The sequence below is a fragment of the Anoplophora glabripennis genome, unplaced genomic scaffold (assembly GCF_000390285.2).
Source record: "Anoplophora glabripennis isolate ALB-LARVAE unplaced genomic scaffold, Agla_2.0 scaffold251, whole genome shotgun sequence".
Lineage (NCBI taxonomy): Eukaryota > Metazoa > Arthropoda > Insecta > Coleoptera > Cerambycidae > Anoplophora > Anoplophora glabripennis.
In genome coordinates this window covers 418,791-432,527 of record NW_019416333.1, presented here as the reverse complement: position 1 = coordinate 432,527, position 13,737 = coordinate 418,791, and the positions used below count along the sequence as shown (strand labels likewise).

Below are 13,737 nucleotides of genomic sequence, written 5' to 3'. Positions count from 1 at the left end.
TACGAAATATAACTTCGAATTTAAAGAATTTGGTTTATGTACGGGAATCAGTACATTTTCATACCCGCATATCGACTGACGTGTGTTAAAATAAGTCAGTCGGTCACTAACTAGTATAAACCTTCCACTCTTTGGCTTTAGTTTCTCGTTATTTTTTCAAAAACTGACACAAAATGTTTTGACATTTTATTTTCCAAATGTCAAAAAGACACTTTCTAGTGTCTAGTAGTAGTAGTAGTTTCTAGTAGTTTTTTCATCCAGTAATTACTAATTGGAAAAATTGCTTCAATATGACTATTTATCCTAATCACGTGCCTGCGTGAGAGAGGAAGATAGTACCCAAACTATCTCTCTCTCTGTTACTCGTCTACACTGTCGCCGTAAACGTGCTTCCTCCATGTAGTATATGCTCTAAGATTCCTCCTACAATTATTAACTGTAGTGTTGACAAAATATTGCACACTATAGTCTGTTTAGAAATGAAAGAGAGTAATAAAAGCTCATTATGTATGCAAATCATAAATAAATGTAGTACTGGTGCTTATATTCAATATTTTTATATTATGTATTTTCCGTATAGATGAGGTCTACTTTCAACAAAACTTTGTGCGATCGGACTGTACTAAATTGTAGCAGGTAGCTAAAATTTAATCCCCGACAATCCGTCTTTCTCTATGCTGTTTCAATTTTTCGGTCCATTTCTCTTATAAGTAAACAATATAAAAACAGCATTTCAAAACATGAGGCTACTTTAAGCATCATAACCGGGTTAAGAGGGTTTTTAGTAATTCAGATAAAATTATTCAATATTATTATCAAAATATTTATTTAAATTTAATGAATATACTTTTATTCCACACAAAAATATATGTATTTTGAAAATTCAAATTATGGTGAGTAAATGTAGTGTTGTATAAATGTACAATAAAGAGTAGATATATTAAAATTCATCCTCTGAATATTCTGATGAATTATCTTCAACTCCTATATTGATAACGATAGGTTCCACAGTAACGTCAATTAAATTATCGAGTTCCCACATTTTCTCCTCTTCTTTTAGTACGTGATGTATACATCTTTGCCAGTTATCTGCAGTTACTCGTTCCAAGGAATTTTTTAACAAAATTTTCACGTCACTTAATTTAAACGTCGTATTATTTCGCGCTACATCTCCTTTTACCTGCGCCCAGACTAATTCGATTGGGTTAAGTTCACAGTGATAAGGTGGTAACCGTAGTACCGTTATTTGGCGATTTGTTGCCATGTCATCGATAACATATTTTTTCTGATCTTTATTAAGATTGACAAGTGTCAAAAGTTCCGGTTCCGATAAAATGTTTTTTCCGGATTGAATTATATCGGCTTTCCTCCAAGCAGTCGTAGGCGTCCGCTGGGTCTGCCGTGAATGGTAACTAGCATTATCCATGACAATTACAGACCTCGGAGGAATAAGATCCAACATCTGTGTAAAATACTCTTCGAAAACATCTGCGTTTATGTCCTCGTGATAGTCACCTGTATTTTTAGATTCCAATAAAAGTAAACCGCCATCTACAAAACCACTGGCACTACCTATATGTGTCACTATTAATCTTCGCCCTTTACCTGAAGGTGCCTTGAACCCTGTTGAAAGTCCATCCAAAAATGCTTGTCGAAAACTTTTTACATTTTTATCTTGCCATACTTTTGTTACAGTATATCCCTCGTTGACCCAAGTTTCATCTAGATAATAAATATTCCTCCCTTCGTCACGGAATTTTCTAATTGATCTTAAGTAAGATCTTCGCCAACAAATAATTTCATCTTTATCGATAAGAACTGACTTCCTGTTCTGCTTTTCCCAGCAAAAATTCAACTCTCGTAAGACGGCCCATAATTTGCTTCTACTGATTTTTGGCAAATCGTTGTCCACTAAAAGTTCACTTAAAATTTAGTTTAGCGTTGGTATTTCTTTTTTAAAATAAAATGAGTGTACTTTAGTCACTAAACACAAGTCGAATTTTACTCTACTGCACTAGCACGTCTTCGTATATTCAGCTCTAAGACTGGATTGATCTGTCACAAATACACTGGCTCCTGCCCTATGATGTATCCAGTAAAATATACTAATGTACACCCATTACCTGTTAGCATTAGTGTTACCCGATAATTACCTGAAACGAAATATTAGCACGTCCTTGGCCGGTTCTTATCTCGGGATTTTATTACTCTCTTTCATTTCCAAACAGAGTATAATTTCGGAATGCCCTTTATAGATAATGCATTTGTAGGAATTCTACTCGAAGCACACAATTGTATTGGATTTCCCGAAGATCCAGCCCACCTACAGCGAATTCATGACGGAGGTCTTGAGGAAATACAAGAACTTCCTCATACAAGGCGATATATGCTGGATTGAAACCACATCTGACTTCACCGACTTCCTCGACCACTTCTTAAATTTTAAGAAAGAGTACAGGGCAGCTTTCGAGAATACATTTTACAACGCATCGCACGACTATTACGCGAAAGTACAAAACGAGATTATGAAAAAATTACGGGAAGATAGAGAAGATTTAGAACGTTCATATAAAAAAATGCACTCGAAGTTAAAACCTCTGTATGGACATCCCAATAATCAACACCTACTGGAACAGATCGAGAACGAATTTCAAGAACTGGCTCAGAATGCTGGGGAAAAATTGAATGCTATCCTACCACCATACAAGGTATGAGACACGATCAAATACCACACTTTTATCTCCATATGTTTTTAGGACATCCTGCTCAGCGAATTTGAAAAAATTAAAAATACATACGACGAGACCAAGGATAAGCTAAACTGTCTCACTGAGTATGAGGGTCTAGCCGATATACAAACCACGCTCAAGACCCAACTTTTTACTAAAGCAGATTTGATGAGAGAAATCATAGAAATGGACGATAGATCGGAAATATCAGATGATGAAAAAAAGGAAAACGTACCTTTAAGTAACCATAAATATTTAATTTTTACTAAGATTAAACCTTGTTCATATTTAGAATCCAAGTTGAATTTGTACAAGGTTTCGGGTATAAGTGACTTATGTCTAATATGTGACAGAATATTGCAAAACGAACATAAAAATCTTATGTGTCATAGGTCCTAAGTCATTGCTATATATTGGCATTGCTATACAATACCTACTAGTACAAAGAGTTGCTTTCTACCTGCTGATAAAGAGCGACCTACTATCACATATCAGTAAGAATATGCATCCGAATACACTTTTGTAAATAGGTTTTAAGGGAATAAGGAATTGTGACCTTGAACAAGTCGATCATGTTGAAAAGAAGCATATTCTTCTCTGCTCTATGGATGTATCAATGGGGCGGGATTTTTATATTTTTCAGGGAAATTGTTTCCTTGTACTTTTTCATCCAAAATGAATGTAATTACTAACTTGTTTTAAATAAAATTGAAAAATACTTCACATAAATGCAGGTGATGCAGCAAAATTCACGAACAAAATATACAAATTATGCACATGCAAAACAAACACCGCCATGTTCTGAAGAAGTAGAATGGGGATATGCGCAAAAAACTTGTTAACGACAACTAATTTACCTATATCACAGTATGTATAATACCAATCGGTCGTAGAACGATGCTTCCCGATAACATATTTTTGTATACCATACTTCCCTAATCTACTTTCTTCGAATGTGAGGATGTTTGTTTATATTTGTATAATCCGTGTTATACAGGGTCGGAAAGTCCCCATGGTTCATCGGCCGTTACGTGAGAGCGATAAAGTAAGTCATAGAAATCCGTGCGATAGAGAAAGATGGCTATAATGAAGACGTCTAATAGTCACCGCCCATTTCGCCCTTCCACAAATAAGATTCACTTCTGTTTTATAAAGTGACGGTCATATAGGTGGTGGCGAGATAGGTGACGGTCAGGTATACAACGGTCCGATAGATGACGGTCTAGTAGGTGACGATCTGGTAGTTGGCGGTCAGGTAGCCATATTCGAGTAGGCGACGATCAGATAGACGACGGTCAGGTAGATAACGGTCCGGTATATGACGATCCGGTAGAGGACGGCCACATAGATGATGGTCGGGTAGGTGAAGTTTCGATAGGTGATCTCATTGCAAAATCCCGTGAAAGCAAAATTATCTGTTATTTGGAGGTGTCTGCTATTCGGAGCTGTCCATAAATAGAGGTTTCCTGTATAACATTTTATAGAATTTCTTTTATGAAAACGCCTTATCGTCTTTAATTTTGCTGAGTTCAGAGTCCTCAAGATACTGAAATAATTTGAGGGTGTACAGCAAAATAAAACTCTCTCGCAACGGTAAAAATAAAAGTATTTTTATTAAAAACAGCGAGCGTTCGCTGGAGAGTCGTCGTGGTATGGAGTCGCTCGCAGATATAAGTATCTGGTCCTTGGCGGCAATCTGCCGTGGACCTTTCCTGGAACCCTAGTGCATCCCTCGTATGTTCATTGTCCTTGCAACTGTTAGACCGGTCCGGGCGGTGTCAAGCTGGCGCTCTCGACATAATACTTAAAATGGGTCACTTGCGGACATGTGTACCCACAAATATTTCCAGTTTTCGATTTAGAAATGACCTTTTTAACAGCAATTATTTATAAATATAACAAAAAAACATTATTTCTCACAACTTTATTTTTATTTCTAAAGGTATTAGTCGAGAAATTATAACCTACATGAGAAACGTGCACAGTCAAACACAAACGAAGAGCAACACCAGTATCAGTACGACTTTAAGCAGCTCAACTGTCGAAGAACTATCTCAAAGAGATTTCCTCAATGAACTGTGGAAAACCTTCAAGGAATACGAGCAGATCGTAACTGACTTCGTGGACAAGAAGCTACTCGACTACCATAGAGAATTCAAACTTACCTGGAGCAACGACGTCCAGAACATCTTGAACTTGTATAAAGTCAAATACGACCTGAAAAATGTACCATCCAAATAGAATGTGCAAAGTATAAACAAAAGGCGTTTTAAAAAGTACACTCTATTATGTCAAAATAATAAAATTTTAATGATAAATTATCTTTCCTCTCATATAATTAAAGATACTTAAATAAAAAGAAAAGATTTATACAATTCAAGAAAAATAAATAGTTTAAGCCCTTAAGGAAACGAACTGCTGGAATACTTCTAGTATGTGGTGGTCCAAGTCCTGCGTGAATAACAGCGTTTCTAACGTTGAACTGTACTTTTGAACTTGTTCGTGGTGCTGAAAAAATAAATTTTCTTAAATACTTTGTGAAAAAAAAATTAAACACCTAAAAACATAATTGCAAAAGTTATAAGGCATGCATACGTCTCTTGATAGCTGACTAAACCAGTAGACTGCAAACTGTTTGCAGCAAACATCTGAACTGTGTTCTTTACAGGGTCGATATAATTTTTAAATGAAGCGACCGATTTTGATGGACTAGTAAAATTGTTCGCAGAAGAGTGCTCTTTAAGATTTAGTCGGTTCTAATTCACTAGGAATTACAGCCATTCTTCTGAAATTAAGTGCAAAATTTCACGAAATTGGGACAATACTTCAGCTATTTAGAAAATTATTGACTCCGGATGCATCTAACGAGGCGAATCCACGTCAAAACAGAAGTGGGATATGCTAAAACAACACTTAAAAGTAACTTACAGCTAGAAATACTTGTTGCAGTCTTCCGATAGTCCACTTATACCAATGTGTATTATAATCCCTGCCGTCCGTATCACACCTGACCAAATGCTCCGACAAAATCATAATAAACCTTTGGAAAATAATCAAGAACAAATTCTTTTGATCGGCTTGGGCAGCTTCCAACTTCTCCTCCATCCTCTCCACCATCTCCTCCGTCGGTTTCTCTGTATCATTCTCATCCTCGGATTCCTCATCGCTAGACTCCGCCCTAGCTAACTTCTCCCTCGCCTCGGACAGTTCGGCCCCGAGTTTTATCACGTGCTTGTTCATTTTCTTTATGGTTAAATGCAGGATTTCCCACAAATACATCTTCGTGAACTCCCCCGTCATCTCCTTTGAAAATATCCAATTGGCTACTGCGGAACACTCGACTATCTGAGTCTTTAGCATCTTGTCCACCAACACGATCAACATCTGCTGGTGGTTGTGCCACAGCTCGAACACGTTCCTCAGAATGCAAATCTGAGCCTCTTCGGACTCTGCCAGTATCTTAAAAACGTAGTGGAATTTGGAGATGGCGGCGAAGCTGTGGGAGAAACTCTTGGAACCCAGATTCAAGAGGGTCTGCACGAACACGTCGATCTTTAGGGGATTGAACCGGCCGTCGCCTTCTTCTTCGGATCGGGGGTTTGGGAGGTCCTTAAGCACGGCTAGGACCTCTTCAGGAGTGCATTTCTGTCTGATGGAGACGACCAACTGGTGAGCAGCCGAAGTGCCAGGAAGAGTTGCTAGAATAATAATATACGTATTACTAAAAAACATATCATTCCTATTTTGTATTATCAGGGATTCCACCAAAAGCAGTTAATCAAGTTCCATGACTTTACATATTTGCCAGGAACGAAATGACATAATAGATGAATCCAACAGTCAAACGCATGTGCATTCCGATATAATCCTTAGGTTCAAATTTCTTTGTTTCAAATCAAATGTGTTTACGTCGGATTGTTGGAAACTTTTGTCCTTTTGTAAAATGTACGTAAAAATTACATGAAAACATTTACTAATCCGATAGATTTAAAATCATTTCAAGTTTTTAACAAAAAGTATGTCTTAGTATTTTTTAAAGCACTGTGTTTAGTTTGTAAATAATTAAAAAATTTGTTAATTAAAACACATTTTCTATTTCAATTAAAAAGTATCAAGTCCTGTTATATTGCAAAATCAGCATCAGGGTCCATTTTGATAATATCACAATATATAATCATTGATTGAACACTACAGATCCTGGAAATTAAGATTAACATTAAAAAAAGGTAGTTTTACAGGTGCTTCAGTAATTTCTATGAAAATTTGTAATTTTTTTATATGTTTAATATTCAAATCGTTTATTGTTTACCAACACATCTAAATCTCGAGCTCCATCAAGACAGTTTCATAAGAAATTAATGGCAACGGGAAACATTGCTACAATTTTCATCATACTGCATGAATTAACTGATAAAATGTAGTTCAATGTTATTAAACTAACATATTTCAATATCGGACTCTCTCCTCATTCACAATTACTGTGTAAAAGTCAGATATATTTATTTGCGATGTCTAAAATAAAACGAACACCGCATTCCACGATAATCGTACGGTTATCATATGGATCTACGAAAAAAAAAACAATGCAAGCATAATGTTACTGTTGCAACATCGAGCCTTGTAGCCCGTATAATATATAAATTAAAAAATTAGTATTATTGTCAAATGTTAAATTACACAATTACATAATAAGACAAAAAAAGGTTAGTCTTTGTTGATGACTCCCATTGTCTTCTTGAAGCTAATTTCAGTCGTAACCCAAACAACATTTTAGGGAACAGTCAAAGTTTATAAAGAGAACTTAACACAAGCAAAATCCATATAGTATGCAAGATATTCGACATTTTTTATATTTTTTGTAATTGTTTCAGTGTTAAAAAATGAAGATGCTACATAACAGCAGACTTTCCATGCAGTTCCATATTTTTATTTTTAATATTTGCATAAATCATTGTTAAGTTGTAATAAGTATATATTTATTTAAATATTTATAGTGTTGCAATTTATTGATATACAAGCCATCAACATAATAAGTAAAACACAAATGAAACCCACATATTTTTTAAATGAACCCTAAAAAGGCACTTATTTGGAAACTATAACTTCCTGAAATCCTACCCTGGTACAGGATAAAATAACAATTAAAATATAAAATTCCAGTCCATAGTCAACTATACTGAAGAGTATTTTCATTTCTATGTGTTTTCTTAGCTGTTACATTTAGCGTTTTCATTTTTTGTTAACAGTATTGGGCTGAATTATACAGGTTCGGAAAGTCCCCATGGTACATCGGCCGTTACGTGAGAGCGATAAAGTAAGTCATAGAAATCCGTGCGATAGACAAGGATGGTTGCATTGAAGACGTTTCATAATCTGAATAGTCACTCTCACTTCTAACCCGAAACGGGCGGTGACTCTTCAGATTATGAAACGTCTTCACTATAGCCATCCTTGTCTATCGCACGGATTTCTTTACTTTACTTTGTCGCTCTCATGTAAAGGCAGATGGACCATGTGGATTTTCCAACCATGTATACTTTATATCCATATTTACATTATAAAAATGAGTCCAATTTGTGACGATTTGCTATTTTCACAGACGGTGTTTTTCTTTCAAGTGCCTTGAAGTGAACGATGGTGTATTCTTGTGAAATATGACAATTTACATAAATAGTGAATTGGTAGAAATACTGAACTGAAAGGAATATGGCAAAAGTTGTACAAATTTGGATTTAGTGTACACATTTGTAATGGCATATAATAATTACATTTTTTCCAGAAACATAGACAATTTTTTTTCCTGTTAAAAAGCTCTCTTTTTTCTAATAAACTTTCATTAGTGAAATTAAATTTTTCTGTACTACTTCCCGTTTAAAAGTTGTAGGCAATATCGTCCTAAAGAGTCTCAAAAGAAATACCACCTTAAAATCACATTAGCGGTGGAAGAATCAAGTAGTCAATGGAAAATAATTGAATGTTCGTTGTTTAAAGTGCATAAATGTCACAAAATACTTGACATTACTCAATACGAACATCAAACGTATAGCTTTTGTGTTTACAAAATGTTTTCTCATTCAGAAAAAGTTGATGCTGTTGCTAAACGTCGAGTCATAAAAAAATTGAAGAAGAGCTGTAGAGTATATCGAGAAAGGTATCCAGAGCGCCTCATTCTTTATTATAGAACCTTTACAAGATTGGAGGCGATCTTGTGACGAAATGAAGATGCATTTTCTGTTCGGAAAAATCAAATAATTGACCGAAGGGTAAGAAACAATGTTAATACAGCTAGACTGTTACAGTATTTCAAACAACATCCACGAAATTCTATACGGCAGGCTAGCCGGGAATTGAATTTAGATAAATCAGCCGTTCAACGAATTTTAAAGACGTATGGGTATCATGATTACAAAATTCACAATTTGGATTATTTGCCTGACCGTCATATTGAAAACAGACTTAACTTTATAGCTCAAATTGCAGTAAATGTAGACTGTTGATCAGAACCTTTTCCGGCACGTTCTTTGGGCGGTCGAAAGTCGGTTTGTCAGTAATTTGCCAAACAGGTGCAACGAACACTACTGGTCCATTGAAAATTCCCACATTGTAAATCCAGTCCAAAACCAAGGCCATTTTGGAGTAAATGTATGGTGCGGCATCATCGGTAGGCATTGAATTGGGCCTTATTTTTATGAACGTACATTGAACAGTATGAGTTACCTAAATTTCCTACAAGAAGAACTTCCTGCACCTCTGGAGAATGTGCCTTTGCAGCTAAGGAGAAACCTATGGTTTCAGCACGACGGCAACGGGGCACCACCCCACAAGGCCAGGATTGTGCAGCAATATTTAGACAACACTTTCCCAGAAAAATGGATCGGGCTTAATGGATCTATTCAGTGGCCCGGAAAGTCACCAGATCTAACACCCCTAGATTTTTTTTATGGGGGGTTTTAAAAAATAAGGTTTACAAAACACCTTCCCGAGATATTAATCATTTGAAAGAAAAAAATCACAAACGCTTATAATGAGTTAAACGGCGAAATGTTAATAAACGCTGCCCACAAAGAAGTCAGGCGAAGATTGGATATGTCTTGAAATGAGAGGTCATATAGAGAACAGATTGTAATATGTATGTAGTACGTTTGCCTCGTTTTTTAAGTTTAGTTATTGTTATCATCACCTTTTGTTTTATCTGCATTAAAGAATTATCGAGTTTAATCCTTTTATTTATTCTTAATGACATGTATGCACTTTAAACAACGAACATTCAATTGTTTTCCAACGACTACTTGATCCTTTCACCGCTAATGTTATTTTTAGTTGATATTTCTTTTGAGACTAATTAGAACGATATTGCGTATAACTTTTAAACGGGAAGTATTACAGAAAAAATTCTCTAATAAAAGTTTATAACAAAAAAAAAGAGGTTTTTAACAGAAAAAAATTTGGGTATGTTTCTGGAAAAAATATAATTGATGACGTCATTAGTCGTTTCTGTCAAATCCCAAAGATAACACAGCCACACAAAAAAAAAAGTTGGGTATACTTTTTATGCGACATATATTTTTCGTAGTAATTTGGCCTCCTGAACACGAATCTGGGGTCAGAATTGGCCCATCGCGTCACAATTTTTTCCTAACCTCAAAAAACTTGTGAAAAATAGTGAAAATTGATGAAAATTTACTGGGAAAATTTGGAAAAAAATGTATTTCCACATCAAATAGTATATTTTTATGTAAAAGACTCTGCTGAATTCAAATCCACTGTCAGATTTGAGCTAAAACGTGTGGTTTTTTTTCTAACCTCAAAAACCGAGCAGGAATCGCTATTTTCAAATTCTGAGCGGATTTTGACCAGATTTTGTATAAAGGGGTTTTTTGGGTCGCTGATTACGAATATGAATTCACATTGTAAAAATTCAAGATGGCTGATCCAATATGGCGGGTGTACTTTTTTGAAATCCACCGATTTCAGTAAAATTTGGCATCATAAGGATTGCTGGTTGATCTCACCTTCATTAATCACACATCTGGAGCCAGATTTTCATAAATCAAGGTAAAAGATTCCACTCCGTCTAAAAATGTGACTTCGCTTAAAAAAATGACTTAAGGACTCTACACATGTAATGATGTGTAGTGTGATGTGCTTGTTTCCATGGGACAAGACAAAAAAGTTTCTACTTTATTCTTTCATTTATTTAGTCGTGCATGGGCTTATGGTTTTCCAATCAGATTTTTTTAACTACTATGCAGTTTTCCTATGGCATTTAGATGCTTTTATTTCTTAATAATTTTAAAGTTCAAGGAAAAGGACACATTACTGCCACACAGCACATCACTGCATCTGCTTATGCCTTCAATCTAAAAATGTGACTTTGCCGAAAAAATGCCGCCTACTCGGCCTAAAATTATGACTCTGCCTACAAATTTTACCTTGATTTATGAAAATCTGGCTCCAGATGTGTGATTAATGAAGGTGAGATCAACCAGCAATCCTTATGATGCCAAATTTTACTGAAATCGGTGGATTTCAAAAAAGTACACCCGCCATATTGGATCAGCCATCTTGAATTTTTACAATGTGAATTCATATTCGTAATCAGCGACCCAAAAAACCCCTTTATACAAAATCTGGTCAAAATCCGCTCAGAATTTGAAAATAGCGATTCCTGCTCGGTTTTTTGAGGTTAGAAAAAAAACCACACGTTCTAGCTCAATTCTGACAGTGGATTTGAATTCAGCAGAGTCTTTTACATAAAAATGTACTATTTGATGTGGAAATAAATTTTTTTCCAAATTTTCCCAGTAAATTTTCATCAATTTTCACTATTTTTCACAAGTTTTTTGAGGTTAGGAAAAAATTGTGACGTGGTGGGCCAATTCTGACCCTAGATTCGTTTTCAGGAGGCCAAATTACTACGAAAAATATATGTCGCATAAAAAGTATACCCAACTTTTTTTTTGTGTGGCTGTGTAATACTTTCTACTGAAAATGGAGCTCACCTCATCCCATTTAACACCACGTGTCCTAAATTTTATTTAACTTAGGTAGGTCCATACTATCGAGTTTGAGACACCCTGTACATATAGATAGTTTATAAGGAATGGCAAGGGCAGGATTGGTCCACAAATATTTTTATGCAGAAAGGACCCCGCATTTTTCTTATGGGAAGTAGGTTTCGGCCAATTTTTTTGAAACTTCGCAGGTTGATAGTTCTTAACATGTAGATCAAAAGACTCAATGGGCACAAAGCCCCAAATCCACCCCTTCCCCCCCAAAACACTGCCTCCAAGTAGCGGGGGCGATTTAACTGATTTCTGCATGTAAAACAATTAATTTTTTTAATCAACCCAACAACGACCCCAAACAACCACATTTTTGGTTATCAAACTGCCCCACTTGACCCCGCCCCTCACACACCCCCCGCCCCTTACGAATCAGCCTACGTATTTTCCAGATTACTGTATTTTATAGTTGCACGTATTTTTTGCACGTATATTTGCAAGTATATTTTTTGCACCTATTTTTTCACACTGAATTCGAATCTGCAACTTAATTTTACGAAATCGGGTCAGGAAAATTGTTATTAACAATTTAATTGTTTATATAGCTGTAGAAAGTTTATTTGTGATTTGATGAAAAAATATTTCAAGTAAAAGTTATTTATTTTGACTAAATCTAAAAAAAAAGTTTATATATTTTTCGAAAAAGTAATACTCAAGCTGTAAAACGCTGTTAAACTTAACATACGTGTATATTTACAGCTATCATACGTATACTCTGTGTTATAGACCGGGAGATATTAGACTGAAGTTCGACGACGTCTTTCTCGTTTATGCCTCTGAGAGTACTGAAAGGTAACCGAGAGACAAGTACAATAAACTAAATTTAAAAGATGGGCTGCGGGACACCTTTGTGAAAATTCAATTTTCCTTTTCAAAAAAATAATGTGTACAGCGACGTATTTCTCACTTATGCCATGTTCGTAAGTTGAAGAGAAGTATCGATTTTATCACAAAATTTTTTTGGCATAAGTGTCGCAAGGGACCTAAAAATGGAAAACTTTGTAAGAAAATGTGGAAAAACATCTTTATTTGTCTACCAATTTCTCATTAATGCCAATTAGAAATATGACATTATTATATTCGAAAAGCTCATAAAAAACATTGGCATAAGTCCTACTAAGGACTAAAGAAAATAGAGCTTTGGAAAAGCTGCGGAAAATTTTTATTTTCATTCTATAACTTTCTCATTTATGCCGTTGAAAATTTATGATACTTACTATAAATAATGTACTGTGTCAAGTAGGCATCACTCCTCTATGGGTTCAATATGAAGGCATAAGTCTCAAAGTTGTAGGAAAATTCATGAAAATTTTTACGTCTTTCTCGCTTATGCCATTTTGCATGCACGTAGGAAACTACATTATAAAGTCATATAAATGTAGGCATAAGTCCACATTGGATTTTCATGTTGTAAATTAATTTGAATTTTAATATGAGTCAGGTCGACAAAGTAGAAAAATTATAGAAAATTGCCACAATTTTCTCGTTTATGCCGTTTTGTACACGAGTAGAAAATATTATTAAAAGCCACTTTCAAGAGTGGCATGAATGCCACAAGGTACCGTCGTATGTAAAATTTTTTAAAAAGTTGTCAAAAATTACAAATTGCGGTTATTTCCTCGCCTGCGCAATTTTCGATATACTTAAATTAATTTAAAAAATGTATGATAAATAATGCAAGTGTCGGAGAAGATATCTATATAAAAAATGAATATTTCTAACTATAAAAGGGAATAAAAAATTTAAAATAAAAAAAATTTCATGAAAAAGAGAAAGCTTTATATTGGGTTTAGTTTGATTTTTCGACATGTTATTTTTTATTACGATAATTCTTAATAACTTATAATAAAGCTGGTAGTAAGGCCTTTATTTTGATCCGTTTTCATCAAGAGCTGCAGATAAAACTGTTTGAAATTTGAAAATGTAAAAAATCATAAAACCGA

The 13,737-nt window shown here is 35.0% G+C and overlaps 1 protein-coding gene across 1 annotated transcript in view; it reads right to left on the bottom strand.

The window, feature by feature from the left end:
- Positions 1–4,996: 4,996 nt before the first annotated feature.
- LOC108909532 (nuclear cap-binding protein subunit 1) overlaps positions 4,997–13,737 on the bottom strand; it is a 35,054-nt gene continuing 26,313 nt past the window's right edge. The window contains exons 5-6 of the mRNA XM_018713906.1: positions 5,658–6,427; positions 4,997–5,237 (exon numbers count right to left, since the gene is read on the bottom strand). Of these exons, the coding sequence (XP_018569422.1) occupies positions 5,124–5,237; positions 5,658–6,427 (884 nt within the window). The 3' untranslated portion in view covers positions 4,997–5,123. The remainder of the gene's footprint in view (positions 5,238–5,657; positions 6,428–13,737) is intronic.